This window comes from Ammospiza caudacuta, chromosome 2 (assembly GCF_027887145.1).
Source record: "Ammospiza caudacuta isolate bAmmCau1 chromosome 2, bAmmCau1.pri, whole genome shotgun sequence".
NCBI lineage: Eukaryota > Metazoa > Chordata > Aves > Passeriformes > Passerellidae > Ammospiza > Ammospiza caudacuta.
Genome location: NC_080594.1, coordinates 93,993,054 through 94,014,523, shown reverse-complemented (window position 1 = coordinate 94,014,523; position 21,470 = coordinate 93,993,054). Strand labels below are relative to the sequence as shown.

General features: G+C 44.0%; 1 protein-coding gene across 1 annotated transcript in view; it reads right to left on the bottom strand.

The window, feature by feature from the left end:
* The window catches only part of SH3RF3 (SH3 domain containing ring finger 3), a 244,185-nt gene extending 232,940 nt beyond the window's left edge, over nt 1-11,245 (bottom strand). Inside the window, exon 1 of the mRNA XM_058800212.1 lies at nt 10,867-11,245. Coding sequence (XP_058656195.1) covers nt 10,867-11,245 — 379 coding nt within the window. The remainder of the gene's footprint in view (nt 1-10,866) is intronic.
* Between the last annotated feature and the right edge of the window lie 10,225 nt (nt 11,246-21,470).

The window sequence follows — 21,470 nt, the reverse complement described above, 5'->3', positions numbered from 1 at the left end:
TCAGTCCCCTGGATAATCACAGTGCTTGAGGCACCAAACCTATTTCCTGCTCTCATTTATGGGGGTAGACAGGACTTGTCTCTCTGCTCTACACACTGCAGCAAATTAAATGCTATATCTTGTTGTTTGGGGTTTTTTTTAATACAATCAATTTTAGCAACAGCGATTTCAACAGTATAAAATTCATATGAAATGAACATCACAAGTGAAGAAACTGGAAAGCAAACTGGCTCTTGGAGGAAGTGTCGGAAGGAAGGAAGTGTCGGAAGGAAGAAAAAGAAAGAAAGAAAGAAAGAAAGAAAAGGAAGAAAGAAAAGAAAGAAAAGAAAGAAAAGAAAGAAAGAAAGAAAGAAAGAAAGAAAGAAAGAAAGAAAGAAAGAAAGAAAGAAAGAAAGAAAGAAAGAAAGAAAGAAAGAAAGAAAGAAAGAAAGAAAGAAAGAAAGAAAGAAAGAAAGAAAGAAAGAAAGAAAGAAAGAAAGAAAGAAAGAGAAAGAAAGAAAGAAACTGGCTCTTGAATACCTTGAATGTGGCTCTGAACACCTCTGTACTTCTTGTAGTGTGCTGCTGACAAGACAAAGGGAGGAAGACACCAACCTTCCCTTTAGCTACTTGCTTCCTGGTTTTAGAAGCCAAGGATGAAGGGGAGATGGCCATTCAACCCTGGCCATTGAGTTCTTGTTCATTAGGAAGCAGAAAATGACCTCTCCCTGGCTGAACAATATTATTACAGATGATGAAACCTCCACAGTCCATTCTTTAAAATGTGCTGAATTACTTTCAACAGTAGCGACCATCATGGAAGTTTACACTCAGACAGAAGTGAGACTAACTGCACATAAAAGGAAGTCCTGTGTTTATCAAAAGAACAGATAAAACGCTAGGAAAAAATGAATTTTCCCTTCTGCAATATAGATCAAAGGTAACATGCTTTCCTTTTATAAAAAATTTACTAATTTTTAAAAAGGTGTAATTGGTTCAGATTTTTCATTGCTGCATAAATAGTCAGATGTTTCCCACCAAGATCTTACACCATAATTACCTACACAGCAGAAGAGAATAAGCAAAAAATTTCATCTCATGGTTGTCAACTACTATTTTTACTGTATTTTATGACGTGTGTATATGACTCCAATCTCCCAGGGGGGTTTATGATTTGTTTTAGAAAGAGCATATGCAAAAGAATGAGGCTGTCCACACAAAAGCTCTTGGCTGAAATGCAAGATGCTCTGGACTGAACACAAAGATGTCCTCGCCTGCCTCTTCCACAGCGCCGCACCCTCCCTACACACAGCTGGCCGAGCAGCAGCCGCCCCAGCAAGGATGCATCGTGCCCACTCAACATGCTACAGATCCCACTGCTGTCAGGAGAGTCTGTGCTATTTCTGTGCCTCATCTCGTGACATTTTAGCATGAAATCAGCAGGAGGCTCAGCAATGAGCATCAGAAGAGCCCATCACGACTTGTCCCAGCACCCTTGAGGAAGAAGCGCCTTGCAGCACACCAGGACCCATTCCTCCTCCTCCTCTCCAGCCAACCCTTGCTGGACATCCCTTCTCCCTCACACAACAAGCACAGGCCTGTGTTTGCACCAGGGGTGCAAGAGGAGGCTGTGTGGGTGCACTCCTATAATCCCACGAGGACACGTGTCCCCATGGACACACATCCAGAGATGTGGCTGGACCAGGCACTGCACTGTGACACAACACACACGTGTGTCTGAATATAATGCACAATTTACTAGATATGGACATGAGAATGCATGGAACAGGCCCACCTGACAAGAAAATATACATTCAGGGAGATAGATATACAGATAGATATATCTATACATAGTATACATACTTATATTTGAGTGCACCATGTTTACAGACAACTAAATGTAAGTTTAAGTCAATCAAAACACAATCAAAACAAAATCTTCCTTCTACTTCCTTCGATTTCACTGCATTAAAATAATTACAAATTCATAAATTACTGCAGTTATTGGAAACGAAAACATATTGATTTGCTTATAAGAATGACAATATTGTAAACCTGGTACAAGCTGAAATAAAAGCATTTCAAAACACATATGAAGGCAGCCAGTAAAGAGGCAGCCTACTAAAAGCTGTTAAAGCTGTTTCAAAATTAATTTAGAAATTAATAAGTAAATTTATAAAATTATGTCTTTTTATAGTAAGTCACAGAGGAGTTTTTTATTGGAATTGGCCTGAAAGTAATCCACAAATAAACATGTTCAGTAATATTTACTGAAATGATCATTTAGGAAAGTAAATATGACAGTGCCTGTGTTTGGCTGACTTCTTGGCTGTTGCAGGGAAGGCAATCAGGAGGCAGCACACCAAGCACAGCAGTGACCCCTTCGTTTGGTTAGGGCTGTAATATCTTAACCCAAAGGTCCATCCACTACTGCACAGTCAACATTTTAGATCTCTCTTTCCCTATACTCTTCTTGCACCTAAACCCACTTCAATGATACATCAACTGCAGCAATTAATAAACCTTTGTCCAGAAGGGGAAAGACTGTAACAGCTTAATGAGACAGTAATACATATTAAAATCAATATTATTCAGATTATGTATCTATTCTAGTCCTCCCTCCGAAAATAACTGAGACTGTAGGAGAAATGATCATTAGCATTTTGATAACAATCTTGCCAGCCTTCTGTTAAAATACTTTCTCTTTAAAGTAAAACTTGGATTTGTTATCTTATAGAAGCAGACCACTCTAAAATTAGGAATGGCAAATTCATATTGGTTTGCATCAGATTTTTAAAAAAACTGGGAAAAAAATTAATGCTAACTTCCCTGAATAATCAGACTCTTGTGCTTGTTGCTGTAGCAGTGGAAAGACACTCTAAGCATTGAGTAAGAAGCAATCTCTTCTCATAAATACCATTTTTGTGCACAGAAAGGCACTCCTTAACCATATACAGCATTAGTTTCACTTGTCTGATAAATCATATTCGTGTTGACAGCCAACATGAGGGACAAATTCCTCAGTACCACAAATCCTTTAGGCATCTTAAAAAAGAGGCTGAATGCTGCAAAGCAGGAAAGGGTTTTGCACCTTTGTCCCACTGCCACTGCAAGTGGACAGAAATTCCTCAGCATTCCTGATTCAAATTATATTATGCAAACACCACGGTAAAAAAGAACAGCTCCATCTCTCCCTTTTTTTAATTAGCGAATCCCACAGCCTTCCTTCTCCTCCTGGCACCCAGCGCTGTGAACCAGACAGCTAAGCCCTCCTGTTTCCAAAATGGGCCAAGATGGAGACCTGCTGCAGAAACAGCTTTAAATGGTTCATGAGGATCTGTGTCCCTCAGAAACCCCTGCCCTCAGTCAACCACATGCAAACAGACCAGCCGCACCAAAAATCCCAACCACTCCGACAGGACACGAAGCCAAACTCCAGCAGGGGCCAACCCATGCTCTGAGAGTGCCAGAAACCAATTGTAAAACACAGCCAAGCAAGTTTTTCACTATTTAACCCCTCAATAGCCAGCCTGCAGATGTGAAGGACTGAGCCCAGGGCCAAGTGAGGAGTCCTTCCACTGACACCTGAAGAGCTCCATCAGCTCCTTGGGGCAGATATTCAGCTGCCCATCACCTGAGTTCACAGGTCACCCCAGCTGATAGCTATCAGCGAGCAGCAAGTTCTGGGGAACCAATGGAACTTACGCTCAAAAGGCTGGTCAAAGAGTGCTCTTGATTCCAGATGTTTTACATTTTTCCTCTCTGCTTTTGAAAACAAAATGTCTTTTTAATACCAAAAGTAATACTCTCTCCTTCTGTTCTTCCCCTAAGAGCCATCTCATGTACATGCATCATTAAATTAATGTTTGTTCTGTCTAACGGAACAAAACCATTCAAATTACATACAAAGACAATTAGATTAAATTATTAGGCACACGCTCTGGGTTTTTCTTTTTAAAGCTATTCAAAAAATGTTAAAGGTTTTTCAGCAATCCTCTAGCAACATAAGCAAAACTTCCCACAAAGAGGAGGTAACAAGTTTAACATTACTGCTGAGAAGACGGTAATGGAGCCAAGTGAGTAAAACCAGCACATCAGCAACCCCCCCACAAACCCATACAGTCAGGAAAAGGCACGGCTCAAGCTGTCAGAGGAATACAAACTAGCAAAAGAAAGAGGATGGGGGCTGGCATATGGGGAGAACCTGTTCACAGGCCCACCTACATCATGCACTAGAAAAAATTTTTCTCTTTTTTTTTCATTTTTTTGGTGCATAATGGTCAGACCTTTGCAGTAACTTTGCAGCCAAAGTACCAGGCTGCTCCAAGCAAGAGGATTCTGTCATTAGGAGCAGTTTGTTTTGGTGCAAGACTAGGGATAAATAGGTAGCTTTCAGCTGGCACTGTATTTCCCTGTCACTCCCTCCCCAGCAGCAGAAGCACAGCTGCTGTGGGAGCTGGGCAATGCCAAGGTCATGCAACCTTCTCAAATCCTGTAGTTTGTCTTTGTCCAGGCACTCATGTCCTGTTAGAGCTAATCTTGGGTTCTTCCCTTGACAGCTCATGGCAGATTGGGAAAACCTGCTGTAAAATATCAGATTTTAACAGGACTGCATTGAACATGTTTGCAAAAATTTAGCTTGATATGAGTGAATGCAGTAAAGAAGAAACTGTGTTAATCCCCAGCAGTTCTTGTCTGTAGAAGTCACAAAGTCCCTGAACATAGAATAAATCCAGTGCTCTATGGGTCATCAATTACAATGTTGCAATGCTTAAAGACATTAATCAGAGTGAAATATTAGTTGTAATGCCTCCTGAAGCTTAAGGAAAGGCTTCTAAGAAAGAATGATCTACAGCTTTGAAAACAAGCCACCTCACAGCTGAAGCTATTTCAGGTGGGTCATTAAAGTGCAAGAGTAAACTATGATTTTAATCTGAAATTTAGGCACTGTTTCTTAAGAGAAACAACATGAAATATTGAACAGAATAGTGAAATTAGAGGGGACAGTATAAAGATAACAGTGCAAAATTCAAGAACTACCCAGCCTTGTCAAGACAACATTGTAATAGGATTACTAAGCCAAAATTATGACAGCCGAAAAAAATAACTATAGTATAAGAAAATACCTTCTCAGAGAAAGAAATCCTCCGTGGCATAAATAAAAAATTGTTGTAGCACTCTGTGTAGCAGCTTATTGATCGTATGGACACAGCTTCATCTAGAAAGAGCATGCGCAGCCTCCCCCTGACCTGCAAGTGCAGGCACCCAGCATTACCAGCCAGAGCCTGCAGCCTGTCTGACCTCTTGGGCACCCAGCCAGAGCCAGGAGTCTGCCTGAACATGAACTGATAAGATTAGAAACAAGGAATACAATGTACTATTACAGTCCATGTGCAGCACACATCGCTGCACCCCTGCGCCGGCGCTCCCCGCAAACCCAGCGCAGCATCTCTGCCAAACCCCACACAACAGCAGAAAATAACCACTGCAGCTTCAGTGCATACAGCCAGCACTTTTCAATTTTCCCAAAACCCAGCTTCTCTTGTAATAATTCTGTGTTCATAGGGCAGCTTCCTTTGGAAGACTGAGAAGCACACAAGGGTGGGCTGCTGCTACTGGGGCAGCTTTCCAAATATGGGGAAATGTGAAGCCCAGAAAGGTCATGCAGCTCGCTAGACATCAATGACCATGTTCTGCATGTGCCTTGAAACCACAGCAGAGCTTTAGGGCAGCTGGGCAAAAATTGCCAGGGCTGAAATGTGCACTTTAGGGCTGAGTTGAGCAAGCCTATCCATCTGTCTTTGAGTAACCGGCTACGGAACATGGAACCCTGTCATATGCTAAACGTTACCAGCATTCATCATGAATCATTCAGAAGGATGACGTGCAGGGATTAAACTTAGCATTCACATTTGACATCAAGAGGAGTCCTATAGAGGCATGTCACACTGACACAAATAGGGAGGGTTTGGGGCTAATGACAGAGAGCCCTCTCCACTGTCCCATAACTTTTTTGGGTGTGACTGAGCCACTGCTGGCCACCCCAATTCAGAAGAAAAAGTCCACTGTCAGCACTGGCCCCCTTTGGTCACATCAGGTCCATCACACATTTTTCTAGCTTGCAAGTAAAATAACATCATTACACAGAAAAAATCATGAGTAAAAATACTCCATTTCTGGAAAACGTAATGGACATAAAGATGACACCTGCAAATGGCACATTTTCTGGAAAGTCTAAGTGCTCAGTGAATGATGAATTTTTCTGACACAGCCCCTCAGCAATCCCTTCTTCTTTGCTCACTCATTTCTGTGGAGACAGCTTCAGCTGCTGGGGTTTTAAATACTTCTGGCTATATTCTTCACAATACCCTTTAGTATGGTAGTTAATCTCCTGTGTCAAAACACATTTTTAGCCATCTGCCAGACAAAAAGGAAATCCTCAAGATCAGAGCCTTTGACACATGGAACATCACTCCTTTTCGGATGGCTTTATGACAAAGTTCAAGTGCTGATCAGTGAAACTACAGCATCAGAAGCAAATAAATCAAAGGGAATGAACAAAAGTAAGGTAAGTCCCTGGGTTTATGTACACGGCACACTGCTGAACAGCACTCCAGTCTGTGCAAGCCTGACCATTAAAAAGGCAAGCTGAAGACTACCCTCTGCCCAAGACAAAGTGTGTCCCCTTCACAATCATCTCCTGCTGTAATACATATAAATGCATATAAATGCATATAAATGCCAGATTACATCTGCTTTCTCTTGTGTCACCCAAGGTAGGATCTTCACCTGATAGACAATGTAACCAAAAAGGAAGAAACAGGGGAGCAGAGAAATACCGTGAGGTCGACTCCTTTAATCCACAGTACCCAGCCTAGGATGAGGCAGAACTCTTTAAAAAGTGACATAATGTCTCCTTTGGAGAATTTCTACAGAGTAGCTGAAAAGCTTATTTAGCAAATTAGCGCTGTTCCCTAGCTTGCAAAACCTGCGTGAAGCCAAGGGCTAGCAAATGGCAGCCTTCCTCCCGAAACAGAGAAATAGCTCTGCAAAGCTGATACACATGAGATGCATCCCGTGCAACACGGGAGTGCAGCCCATCCGTCACTTTGCTCAGGCACGCTGCTGACACATCATTTTCCTTATGTGCACATCTCACTCTTCACCAGCACCTACAACCCATCTGGTAACACACCACATCCCTATCCATCACTTCGGCCATGTTCTCTCTTCTAGGAAAAAGGACATGTTTTGTTTTACTAGCTTGTTTCTTTTTCATGCAAATGTTGTTCTCAGTTTGTATTATGAGCAAACAAGCAATAAGCCTTGCACCTGGAGTGAAAGACGCCTGGTTTGGGAGGAAATTACTAAAGACTTCATGCACTTAGCTGGCTATTAGACCTTAAGAACTCCCTCCCCCTGCCAAAAAAAAAAAATTAGGTGATAAACTGCATTAATTGTTAAAAAATACAACCCCAAACTCCACACTCAGTAAAGAAGGCAGATTTACCATAATGCCTCAACAATCTAAGGGAGCCATTTACTTTGACAGAACCTGAATTCCCCAAGCAATTCAGCAGTGGTAATGGAAACAGAGGAGCCAATAAATTATAACCTTGTGAGTAATGTGCCTACCATTATAAACCACTCTTAGCCTCCTGTCTATTCCCAGAGCGGGGTGGAGGGGCACACAGTTGTTGGATTTCCTTTCCTTCATTCTTCCAGTGTGCTCTTTCAGCAGCTGGACCCTTTTATAATGTCTAACACCATTCTCTGAATTTAAACAGCTTTAATGTGAGTATCTCAAAATATGCAATATCATTTAGAACAAGACTGTTGGTTTTTTAAAGGCTGAAACAGAGGCACTGGGTGATACCACTATATATTGATAGGATCCCAAATATTGTTCATTATATATTAGTAGGTACACAGCACTCCCACATCTCTCATACTGAAGATGTGTACCATGTATCTCCAAATACCTACAGTATTTCAGGAGTGTTTCTGAAGAATGCTCTTGGACAACTTTAGAAACAGTGCCAGTGCCAGTTCACCCCCAGCTCAACCCCTCTTACTCTGGCTTTCAGCAGTCTGTACAGACCAAGTCTGCAACTTGGGAAAAGAAAGGCCAGAGACCCGATAAAAAAATACAAACCCCACAGAGTTTTGCCCAAGAGATAAACAACATGTGTTGATTTCAGAAAATAGCATCTATGCAAAGAAGATTTCTCCAAAGTATAAGGTGCAGAAGCAAAATACAGGCATGATAGCAACAGAGGCTGACCCTGCTCTGTCTTCTAAGGTTAATTAAAACTCCCACAGAAACAGATCCCTGGTGTGATTCTAACACACTGGTCCAAGGATCTGGGCAAGATTGAAGTGTGATAGAAGTGACCTTGGCTCTCTGCCATTACACTTCACAATCAGCGTTTTCCTTCCTAACCAAAAAGCCCGTAATGGTATGTCCTATTTCATATACTGCATTATCTAAAATGAAAGGTAATAATTAGCAAAGTAGTGCAATTTGCATTTCAGCCCTAGGCAGCAAATCTACAGCAATTTCTGAAAAATATATATATCACAAAGAATCACTTCTGCTTTCTTCAAGGCAGCTGAGCTGTCAAAGACCAATGCAAGAGAGAAAGGGATGTAATTCTTCTCTTCCGTATCAGCCTCAAAAAGCTTGATTCCAGCCTGGATTGTACCATCTATTGTTTAGTACAGAGAGAGGTTCTGCACTCTTGTCTCCAGGACTGCTCAGCAATCAGCTGTATCAGCAGCTCCAAGGAGGATTATTCTCCCCTGCTGCTTTTTTTAAAAGCAGATTAGTTCAGACTTTCTTTCACTGTAATGAACCTTGTAAGGATCAAGCACATTGCATTGATTTCTAGGATAAAATTGTGCCATCAGTCAAAAGGCCAAGCAAACACTTCCACAGACCCGCTCTGTCCCGGCAGACCCACTGCCCCAGAATTACCCATTAACCCCAGCAAGGGGAAAAGAACAACACAGTTGTTAACCATAACAGCCAAAATGTGATTCTTAAGTCGTGTCATTTTGCTTTCTGTCAAATTCAGATGGGTAACAAGCCTCACAGAAATGGACAACAGAACTGCCAACGCTCACCAAAGTGCTATGCAATCAAAGACAGAAAATTGTAAAATGCATGTGTTTTTATTTACTACATGATATCTGCAATAATGGCTAGGGAAGCAACTTTTTAAAAGACTGACAATTTATGGTAAAATAACAAAAACTCAATTTCTCTAAAAATTTGCAAATCGTTTTCCCCATCAAGCATTTTATTACATGTGCACCCCACTGTAATATGCAAGCTTGACTGGGACTTAAAGATTTGACAACCAGAGATTGTCTTGTGGAATGGTCACAAAAGCCAAGTGAGGGTGCAAGACCCTGCCCCTCCAACACAAACACTGCAGGTGTACTCAGCAGACCCTGCCTCCCACAAGAGACACCTGCCTGGACTTCAAACCCCACCAAGGGATATTGTACTTTACCCAATGAATGCAAACTTCCCTTTCTATAAAGCTGAAACTAAGAAGACAGGAGTTGTCTGCTGTGACAAAGCTACAGCATTAAGCTTAGCTGAAAAACAAGATAAAAATGCAGAAGGCAGAATTCCATTGCCTTTCTTCTTTAAATTGGACAAGTCATTATTAGGTACCTGAAGCTCATTGAATATGGCTCAATAATAAAGGATCTACCCTTCCAGAAATACTGCCTAGCATATTTCAATTCCAACTCCAGGTCAGAATTTTACAGAACAATGTGTGGCATTTGCCATCATTTCCTATAGGGAAAACTTTAAAATAGCAATACAGGTCTACTCCTTTTTTTCAGGGAAAAAAAAAAAAAGTAGAAAAATAATTAATTGAAACATTTACTATAGCAATGCAACTTCACAAGGAATCTCTACACTGACCTTTTAAAATCAAAAGCCCGTACACCAAACTACACCTCAAGTGGATTTCGTAAAACATCAAAGACAATTAAACATATCCAGTATATATGACATTAAAAGTGAGATTAAGTTCACAGTTTTAAGACTGTCTCCATTCCTAAGTCTCCTGAAGAGGTCCCATTGTAAATTTTATCCTATCACATGAAAGACCAATACAGAACAGTGAAAGGAACTGATCTTGTCCCCTCCGAGCCAATGAAACCCTTGTCATGGACTTTAAAGGGCGCAAGATGGGGCACTCGATTGAAGAGTTCAATAAATAAATGCACACGCTGCAGTACTCGCCTTCGATAAATCACACACCTTATACATAAAAATGAAATTACGCTCCCTTGAGAGGGGAAGCTTCAGCTTCAAACCCCGCTCCGTTCCGCCTGTCAGGAGGGCTCTGTGGGCTTGTAACAGCACCCAGCAGCGCCCGGAGAGCGGAGGGGACAATTCCCGGCTTGGAGGAACACGCTGGGCTCGGACCGGCCGAGCGTTCCCGGAGCCTTCGCCCCGCAGGCAGTGAGTGGGAGCCGCTCCTGCCCGCACCTGACAGGCGAAAGCGCTTTCGAGGCACTCTGTGGTTCAGAACTCCGCGTCCGGCTCTCCTACACCGGGGGCGGCCCCGGGGCCCGCCGGTGCAGCAGCTGCCCCACGGCCGATGTAAACCCACCCAGAGGGGGTGTCCCGGGGCGGTCCCGGCCGCTCCCGCCGCCCGCGGCCGCCCAGAGTACTTTGAGGACATCCCCATCCGAGCGTCCCATCGTTAGATCGGGGGAGCTCCCACAACAGCGGCCACAAGCGCGGGCGGGCGCACGCCGGTGCCCGCGGGCACACACCCTCCGCCGCCCGCGGGACGTCCCGCCGCCGAACCGGCTCGCCCGCCCCCGGCCCGGCACCCACCTTTCCCAGCAGGGCGCTGCGGCTGGCGGCCGCCAGTTCTCGCAGGCTGGCGGCGGCCGAGGCGGCGGCGGCGGCGACGGCGCCGGGGGCGGCGGCGGGCTGGGGGTACGTGGGGGCCGCGGAGCTGGGGCTGCCGCTGGCGCCCCCGGCGGCGCGGGGCCGCTGCCGGATGCCGTCCAGGAGACGGACCAGGAGGATGTTGGCGGGCAGCTCGTCCACGCCGCAGCCCACCAGGATGCGGCACTCGGGGCAGCGCAGCTCGTGGCGGGAGCTGACGATGCTCTCCAGACAACGGCGGCAGAAGGTGTGCTGGCACGGCAGCACCTTGGCCGTGGTGTCCAGACGCTCCAGGCACACGGAGCACTCCAGAAGATCCAGCAGCGACGACTCGTCCATCGCCGCCGCCGGCTCCCGCTCCGCCGGCGTTCCGCCGCCGCTCCGCCGCCCCCTCGCCTCCGCCTCCGCCCCCGCCCCGCCGCCGCCGCCTCCGCCTCCCCTCCGCGGGGCAGCGCAGGGCCCCGACGCCCCTAGGGCCGCCGCGGCCGGCGGCGGCGAGGGAGGGGCGGCGGCGGGGCGGCGGGGGCCATCGGGGCGGCGGGGCTGCCCCCGGCGGCGGGCGGCGGCGACCTCGGGGGCTGCCCGGGCGGCGCTGCCCAGCGCCGTGCGGCGCGGCGGCGATGCCAGCGGCGGGGAGCGCAGCGCTTCGGGAGGAGGGCACCTGTCTGCCCGCGCCTGCTCCCGCCGCCCGGCGCGGCTCGGCAGCTACGGCGGGGCTCGGCGAGGCGCCCGCCGCGCCTCCGCGCGGGGCGGGGAGCGGCGGGGAGCCCCGGGGGGGCGCCCGCAGCACGGCGGCCGCCCCGCAGGCGGTCCCCGCCCGCCTCGCCGCCGCTCCGTGGCTCCCTGTAACCCGACCCAGTAGGGCTCGCCGCCCGCTTGCCGCCGCTACTCCCTCCTCCTCCTCCTCCCGGCGGAGGCTCCCGGACAGGCGGGGACAGGCGGATGAGACCCTTCAGGGAAGACAGAGGCACCCAGGCGGGGGCCGAGGGGAGCCCCTGCCGGCCCGGCGCCCCGCGGAGAGCGGTCCCGGTGGCGGCCGGGCGGGCAGGGCCGGCGGGCACGGGAGCCGCGCTCGGCCCGCGGGCCCCGCCATCCCTGGCGGCGCGGCGCCCCCTGGCGGGCGCGGCTGGAGGCGGCGCGGGGCCGCAGCCCGTCACCCCCGGTGCCCCAGGGCGTCCCCAGATAATTGTAATTTAATTGTTAAAGTATCGTAGCCAACCCTCGGGGGGCCGAAAGGGTGAAAATAAGAGCGGGCGTCGCGCCCTCTCTTCCTGCCGGGTGTCCTGTGCTCCAGCCAGCTGCCCGCCCGGCTGCCGTCCAGTCTGTCGCGGTACCCAGGCTGCAGCAGGATGTGCCCGGGTCCTGTGTGAGCTGTTGGTCATTCCCTGCGGTAAGGGGAGAGACCTGTCATTTTGGAGTTACGCATCTGTGGTGTTTATTAACCACAGGAAGTTTCAGAATATGACAGCCACTTGCATGTGTGGACTATGCACAGAGCTTCTCCTAAGGAAAGCTGCTAAAGAAGCCCAATTCTTCATATAAATATTTCATTTGACAAGTCCCTTTTCGTCTAACTTTCGACTATTAATACGATTTAGGGCCCTGCTTAACCCAGAAACTACAACTGAAATACGCTGTAGTCTAGCCAAAAAGATTTCAGCTGTGGTCCAACCCCTAACCCAGTCTTTTCTTCTATACCCGTGCTGCAACAGAGCACTTTTGGAATTGAGGATTGCAATCCAAGTGCTTGCAGAAGCCCTCCTATCCATCTCTTAAGTGACACTTTTAAAATTGCGTTTTTGTGAGGGCCATGTCATGACAGCTGCACAAAATCTTTCCATCAGCTTCATGACTATGCAGTTAACTTCCAATGCACACAGAAAGTTGAACCTGTTTGATAAGGGTAATCTAGACACTGTACAATAAAATTTACTTAATTTCAGTGTGTGAAAAGCCATGAATCTCTTGCTACTCTTTTTCTACTCTAGAAGGGATATTTGTAAAGCCAAATAAAAGCTCCCAATGAATAAAGAGCTCAGACCATTATTTGTTGGTGAGTAATGTCCAGGAAGGTTAGAACCTATGCCCTTGCATATAGAAATACCAAGCACAACAGCTTTAAACTATAAATAATACTGATTCCTGGAGAAATGTGGAACACAGGACCAAGGACTTTGACTTTCTCTGGAGTAAAACTGTTAATTTAAGAAAAAGAAGTAGTGGAGAACCTTTAATGATAAAAAGCATTGTTTCAGCAAAGAGAGAGAAATACTGGAAAGTCTGCAATGAAATGCATAATTGTTTCAGCACCTTATATTGCTTCCTTCAGAGGGGAAAACTTAAATATCACTGTCAAAACATAAAAGCCTAAAGTGCTATGTTACACACCAGAATACCTCCAGTGATTAGAGGGGTATTTTTCATCCCTCCTTCCTTCTGGTTGCTCCAGAGTTTACAGCCAAACTACCCTGCCCCCAGAGCTGCCCAGTTACAGCCCCAGAGCAGGCAAAGCACTCTGGAGAGCCTGCACCCAAAGGTGTCTTGATATTGTGATGGCTTAAAATAGGTGCAGATGAGCAAAACATTTATTATTTGATAGAAGAAATTGCTGATGCACTTAAAATGAGAATCTGCTGTAATCCACCTGGAAAGTGCCTCTTGGCCAGAAGCAGAAGCAAAGCTACATCAGGTCCCTGCAGGGAGAGGAGGCCAGGGAGCTCTCCAACCACCCCAGAGGACTGCAAGTGAGGGAAGGAATTGCTGAGAGATGCTAAGGAGGACGGAGGAAGTAGAAAACCAGAGAAGGAGAGAGAAAAGTGGACATGAGATGAACCAGAAGTAAGGAAAAAAGAAGGGAGACAAACATTAGGAGAGTGAAAGGTTCATACAGAAATGGCACAAATGACTAGAGACAATAAAAGCACATTTATGAAAGGAGGACGAGAGTTGCAAGTTGGACTCCAACTAGAAAAAACACCTCCTATTTCTTTGATGTCAGGAGAAGCATTTTCAGACTTACAAGTTTAGTGTGTGTTTGTGTGCCTCTCTGTACCTGGGACTTAATGGAAGTCAGGCCAGGCTGGGCCTAAAGGAAATGAAAGAAAAAAATATCACCACACATACTTTTTTTCTTCTTGCCAAAGAGACCATGGGAAAAATTGCTTTAGATATTAGGAAATTAAATACTCAAGAGTATTAAGTTTAGAAATAGAAAAAAGATTAAACTCTCTGAAGCCTGAGATAAAACACATGGAAAAAAAGGAAAAATATTAAGATGTAACAGGTTTACTTTAAACAAATGTGGATTTTATTCATTTCCCTGTCTCAGCTGCCAAAACATCTAGCTACAGATTATAAGTGTGAAGTGATTATTTGTGAACTAATTAAGTAATGTGATTAACATGGTTCTCAAGCAGAGGTGCTGCTTTACACACAGGGATGTAGCTCCACACTTTGCCACACATTCCTTGGTGAGTGTGTTTGACAAGGCAGCTGATAAGCAACTGGTGTTTCAGGCTGTGGAAGTGGCTTCACTCCCTGGGTGGGTGTAAAGAATGACAAGTACCCAGAGAAAAGAAGAGATTCAAAAAAGCAAAATACTGTTTCAGGAGAGTAGAGTGATGCTGAAGCATTCAAAGACTTCATTTGTAGTTGTCCTTAAATTAATATGTACTAGGTACTACTTGGTGTGTTAATTCAAAATTTAAAAAGGGTGTTCTGCTTTGCTTTCCTGGTTCTTTTCCCTGCATGATCTCTCTTGCTATTTAGTTCAGATCAGGAGAGACTTGACAGATTTTGCTGTCTGCAGCTATATCTATGTTGGTTTTGATGGCATTTTCTCAGGACAGCAATGAACATTGCACCTTCAGCATTGCCTTCATGTATTTGCATGCTGCTCTTGAAAATGCCCAATGCTTTTGCAGTCTTCTGCCAAATGGGATTTGATTATACAGAAATCATTCTCAATTCTTGCTTGTATGCTAGCTCTGCTTTTAAGAGTCTACAGCACAATGACTATTCAGTTTGCATAGTGAGGGAACATTTGCCTACTAAATAACAATGAGTTCCTCTATTTTTATGGTTCTTCCTAAGCCTGGAAAGCATTATACAAATGATAGGCATTATTATTTTAGATTATTCAATGTGATTAAACTTATGGTGGAATTCTCAGCAGTTCATTTTTACTAGTGCATTTTCTCTATATGTTTAAATAAGCATTCAGCTATACTTACATTACTTACTTTATTTACATTTAGATTCAAAAAATTAAAGCATTCTTGGATTTCTGAAGTGAGTTATATTAATACCAAACAGGGGGAAAGAAGGAGACTTGTCAGCTCTGCCTTTTCCTCCTTTTATTTGACCTAAAAGAATCAGGTATATCTAACAAAAAACACCAAATTTTAGACCATAGTAATAATACTGCAAAATAGACAAACTTGATTATGGGATCTTCTTTTTGCTTCTTTGACTGGAGATAAGATTTTTGATCAAGATCAGCTGATCTTTCCGTCCATCCATCCATCCATCCATCCATCCATCCATCCATCCATCCACCATTCATCCATCCACCATTCATCCATCCACCATCCATCCACCATTCATCCATCCACCATCCATCCATCCATCCATCCATCCATCCATCCATCCATCCATCCATCCATCCATCCATCCACCATTCATCCATCCACCATTCATCCATCCATCCATCCATCCACCATTCATCCATCCATCCATATAAATATACCTCTACCTATACATTGCCCTCCAATGTAGAAACCTAGCAATAAAGTCCATAAAGAGTTTTCTCTTATACATGGAGAGGGTAACCTGACAAAAACCAGCCTGTAGAGAACTGGTGGCTGAAAATGCTTACAGAAGGTACAGCAGGACCACTGCCCCAATGTGCACTGGCTGTCACTATACCTGTCCTGGCAGCATGTGTGTGACAGCCTGCCCTCGCTTCCAGGTCTGGAGAGGATAGATGAGATTCCCCCATATGAAACAGCCACAGAAAATCCACTCATTTGGGCTCTGGATTATTTTCAGTGCCAACTTAAAAGACTTGTTAAGGAGGACATGTTACTTTAATTACTCTTGAAAGTATTTTAATACGGAGGAGAAAAGTTCCTCACCATGTGTTTAACCACAGCACTGACATCAGAAAAGAGAATGACATCCATGTACCTCTGCTGTCTCCTTAATGCATGTTGTTCATGTAGGCCACAGGTCAGACAGATGTGTGTGTGACAGTGCAGTGGAATGGCAGCAGATGTTCAAGCAAACACTTCAGCTGTCCTGCCTCATCTTCCCCAACGGCCCAGACTGGCTCCTCTGTCCCCTCCCTTGCACCTTGCCTGTATAATCAGTGTGCCTTTATGAAACTCCTACAGGCAAAAAATAACACAGAAAAAAAATCAAATAATTTTGACCATAAAAATGACAAATAAATGTCAAAACTGTAGACATTAGGAAAATTACTGCATTATACTGTGGGTTTTTTTCAATGGCATGTCCTCTGACAATACATGTCCATTGCCAGTCTCAGTATGACAGCCTATCAAATCACTGCAGTTTTCTGACAACTTGTATCTCATTCCTGGTAGTTCAGGATTTTTTTAAGGTATGGACAGAGGCATTGCCTGTTGTGTAGCTCTTGCAACACATCCAGCCCTTCTGGAAGGCACTGCCCTTCCAATGTGATTGTAGAACCTTCCTTGGGCATGGCTTTCAAGATGCTTTTATAAAGTGTAAACTTGGGTTTTTATAAAATGTAAACTTCAGCTTTTTCTGCAACATTTTTAGGGCCTCAAGCATTTATGATACTACCTTCTTTGCAGTGAATTTTACATGAATGCTGCTAGGAGTTTTTAATCTTTGTGGGAATGAGCTTGATGGCATCAGAGGCTGAAAGAGGAATTTTATCCTAGTCCTGAGGAATTTTTCCAGTCATGAATACAGGATACAGAACTATATTTCCTTGCCCTTTCTAGGAGTCAGTTACAGTTCTGTAAGATTATAAAACCCCACAATCTATTTCTTTTGTCTTTGTCAATCATGATTGAATTTTCTTCCTGTAGCAAAGCAGATTTAAAAAAAAAAAAAAGCGAGAAAGATACTTCAGTTAGTGATTAATTAGTTTTCCCTGTTTATCAAAATACTTTTTCCAGTTAGTTGATTTCCTCCCACTAAAATCACATGTAAAATAAACAGCAGCTTTGTGGATATCTGACAAAGTCTCTGTATTGGGCTTGCATGGCCAGGTTTTGGTAGCAGGGAGCCTACAGGGGTGCCTCCTGTGAGAGGCTGCTAGAAGGCTCCCCTCTTGTCTCCTGAAGTCAATGCCAGTGGGCTCCAAGAGGGACCCATTGCTGGCCAAGGCAAGGGTGGTGGAGCTTTTGGGATAGCTTTTAAAAAGGGGAAGGGAGAGATCCTGGGCTAGGAGACACTGCAGCTGGAAAGGGAGTGAGGTTATGTGAGAGGAACAGCCCTGCAGACACCAAGGTCAGTGGACAGGAAGGGGGAGGAGGTGCTTCAAGAGCTGAGATTCCCCTGGAGCTACTGGAGAACACTGTGGGGAGACAGGCTGGACCCCTGCATGTTGGTCCACAGTGGAGAAGTTATCCACTTACAGATAGAAGATATCCATGGAGGAATCCACATCAGAGCAGGTGGATGCCTGAAGGAGTCTGTGACCCCATGGGAAGCTCACACTGGAGCAGGCTCCTGGCAGGTCCCATGGACAAGTGGAGAGAGGAGCTCACACTGGAGCAGATTTGCTGTCAGGATTTGGGAACCCACAGGAGACCCATGCTGCATGGCTGCAGATGCCCAGGTACAACGTCATGGTTAATCCTGTGTTATGATTGTTCCTCACTGTCCTGCTACTGAGATGCCTGCACAGTTGCTTCAGAGAAGTCCCTTGCAGGGAGTAAGAAGGGATTGCTGTGGTTAACCTACACGTTTCAAATTGCCAGGTTTTTAACAGTTTAAAATTTGCTGTTTAATCTTCTTGTGTTGCAGTTGCTTTAAAAGGCCAAGTTGCAGTAAACTGGCACTTGACACCTGAATTCCTTGAATTTGTGTGGCCTCATGGGGACTAGGCTATGTTCAGCTGGGGATGGCAAATATTTCCAATTTTAGTCAAACACTACTCCATGAATATTTAACGAAGATCACTCCACTTGCAGCAACCAGCTGAGAAAACTTATTTGCCAGGAGCCCAGTTTTTCCTGGATGTCCATTCACCTATCTGCCCAGTGCTGTGTAGGCACAGCAGTTGTGTTCGTGTCCTTGGGTTCTCAGCTCTGCAAATGAAAAACCCAGGTCTCCCTCCCCAGCAGGAACTGAACTACTGTGCTGTCAGTGTTTTCCTTAAACTTTAACCAGCACATCCAGCCAGCAGAAACTGCTGCTTCACCAACAGCTAATCAATGCATGATCGACTTAACAAACCATCTGCAGTTAACACATGAAACAAGACTCTGCACTGTAACATTCTTCCTTTCTTTGTCACACTTTTGACTTTGTCATTTTCAATTTTTTTTAAGGAGAATTAACTTTTCTTGCATGTGGTTTAGGAATAACTTTGACTTTTATTTGTAAAAGTTTGGAAGAATAAGGATTAATTACCATATGTGAGAGAGGACTCGTGTTCTTTCAATCAGCATTGACTTCTTTACATTGAGGAGGGGAAACAGCAACCAACAATGATGCCAAAATAAAAGTTTAATGGAGCTCAAGGTTGTAATTTTCTCTGTAGTGAGGTGTGCTATCTCTTGGGATGAAATGGGTACCATCTCCACAGACAGGCATGTACCTAGAAATATAGAGACATAATATACAGAGAAATCTTCAGAGTTTCAAGCTACAGACAATACAGGCAAGGAAGAGCTCAATAGACTTTATTATTATTATTCAAACAAGCAGCTGTCAACACTTCATCAGAAGAACACACTGAAGCTCTTTACATAGTTTTACTACTGTAAGAGTTGGGTTTATTTGCAGTAGATTGGAAAACATGCAATACTAATGAACCCTCCCTATTTCTCTTGGTCTGCCATTTAATCCATCCTAAAGTGAAAAACATTTACGACATATGCAACGCCATGCTCACAAGAGGCTTCAGGTTCAAAAGAGATGTTTCAATTTTGTTTCTTAGCAACATACATCCAGCAACAGTGAAGCACTATACAAACTGTAATGTGTTTGTGTTGTTTTAATCTATAATGCAGTACTTTGCCAGTGCCAAGGAAGTATGCTGCTACAGGATCTTTTCAATGTCACTTATAATTAGACATACGCATTTTTGTTTTCCCATACTGGATTACCTGCTGCAGAATATATTTCTGAAGATGCTATAATGTACTCATGAATAATAAATAAATAGGTAAATTCTGCTATAATAAGGGCACACTTGTCAGGATTATACTGTGGTCTATTACATAGGGAGAAATCTTTTGATGTTTGTATCATAGGAAGCATTTGGACACCTTGTGAGGACTTGATTTCTAGAATGAGTATCAGCCAGCCTTCAATACAGGGCTTAAAGGATTTGTACAGCACTTATTTCTTGGAAGGACAGTAAGCGTGGCTTAATATTTTCTTCTCCCCCGTCCAATGTCTGATTTGATGTGACCAAAACTGGTTTTGTGGTATCTTCACTTTACTGTCATATCAAGGAAGAGGAGGAATCAGCCAGGTCTCCAAAGGCACATTATGTCCTACAGAGGAGCTTTCAAAATTTCACTCACTGCAGCTATAACTCTTCCTCTCTGTCATTAAGCATAACTGCTTCCCCAGTGCCAGAAAAGAGGAATAAGAAACATAGTATTCAGTTTCTTCCCATGATTTTTATCCTTCTCCTCTGTATATTTATCTTTAAAAGACAGACTCATCTCTCTAGAAAAGCTGTAGTATTTACATTCTCTAAGTGCCTGGTAATAACACTTCCAGCATATCAACGCTAAGTTTATAAAAGGCAAATACTGAAAAGTTGTAAAAGAAAAAAATCGGTGTATAAAGAAGTGCTGTTATCTTATTTAATGCACAAGATTTTTTAAAACAGCATCCTTCAGTTTGGAAACACCAAGAAATGGCTCAAGAAATGCAGCAATGTTTCCAGTCCACACTAGGATTCACCTTCCCAGGGAGCCTTGTGCCCTAATCCTCTTGATGCTGATCTTATACTGCATGCTCCAACATTAGGCACTTCTGCAGACTAACTCATATTTTCTAGGTATGGGGACTGAAAAAGTCAGTCTGAAATATTCAAAGAAAGCTGGTCTGAGGGGAAGCCTGTGAGTATCTAGCACCGTAGATATAATTTATGAATTATTTAACATTGAGGGTAGCTAAGGAAAACAATACCACACAGAAACACCAGGTGGAACTAGGAGGAGAGGAAAGGAGGAAAGAAAGGAAAAAAAAAAAAAAACCAACCCTCTTTATAGTTTGCCAAGTTTTCTGAAGAAACACTTTTTCCAAATTCAGTCTAGGTAGAAAATTAGTTATTTACTTATATTTCGCTAACTATCAGCTTCTCTGGATGCATATAAAATTGAGCAGGCTGATTAGCTCTCTAAAGCAAAGCAGCAAAGATTCTACTCAGAAATAATAAATATGATAACTCTGCCACATATGATAACCCAGTTTGACACATCCCATTGCATGCAAAATTTGCTGGCATGACATAATCTGTCCTCATAATGCCCTCTAATTAATTGTATTTTTCTTTAGAAAACCAGAACACTTAGTTTTTGCTGGGGTCTAGTCTAAGTTGTGGTTGCTGCCTACTTTTGTAAATGAGGTCATAGAAATCAACAAACTCCATGAAAATAGAGAGAAAATAAATCACATGGTGAAAGGGCACAGTCTCTCTTAAGGAACTAGTAAATTCAACTGACTTGAGCCATCTCAATAACGTGGAAGAAGGAGGGTTTTTCCCCTAGCAGTGACCACTGTGAGGCAATTCCCTGTAGATCAATACTTATCCCCTAATACACACTTAAGCCATGAACAGGAAGTCACCCTCAGCAGTTGTGGGATGCTGCCTACACGTTTTGCAGAAGGCAAGGAGCCAAAAATGATCCTGAAGTTCAGTTTTGGTGCAGCCTCCACTTCTTGCCTCACAAAAAGCTGCCAGAGGAGGAGGTCCTTTGTTGTGGCAGCTGAGCTCTGGCCTCAGTAAATAGGAGTGGTGCATTCTGCCTCTGTATAAAGAAAATGTATTAGGAAGTATTTCAGATTTTGTATCTTTAGCTTTTGCTTCTACAGGAAACACAATTGCAGATTCTGAGATTTGTAGGATTCAATAAAACAGGAAATAAAACTTTCCATTTCTGTTCATGTGACCTGTGCTTATTTTTATAACTTTAAATTAGTTTTAATACCAATTTTAAAATCATTGTTAAGCTTCAAGTGACTTCCCAACTTGAAATATTGCAATTTTTCACCATTAAACAATCCAGGATACATTTGAAGGTTTTGGGGTTTTCTTTAGAGCAGTATGCTTCCAAAGGCATGAATAGCAAAATCTTAAAAATGTTATTTCTCTTTCATCAGA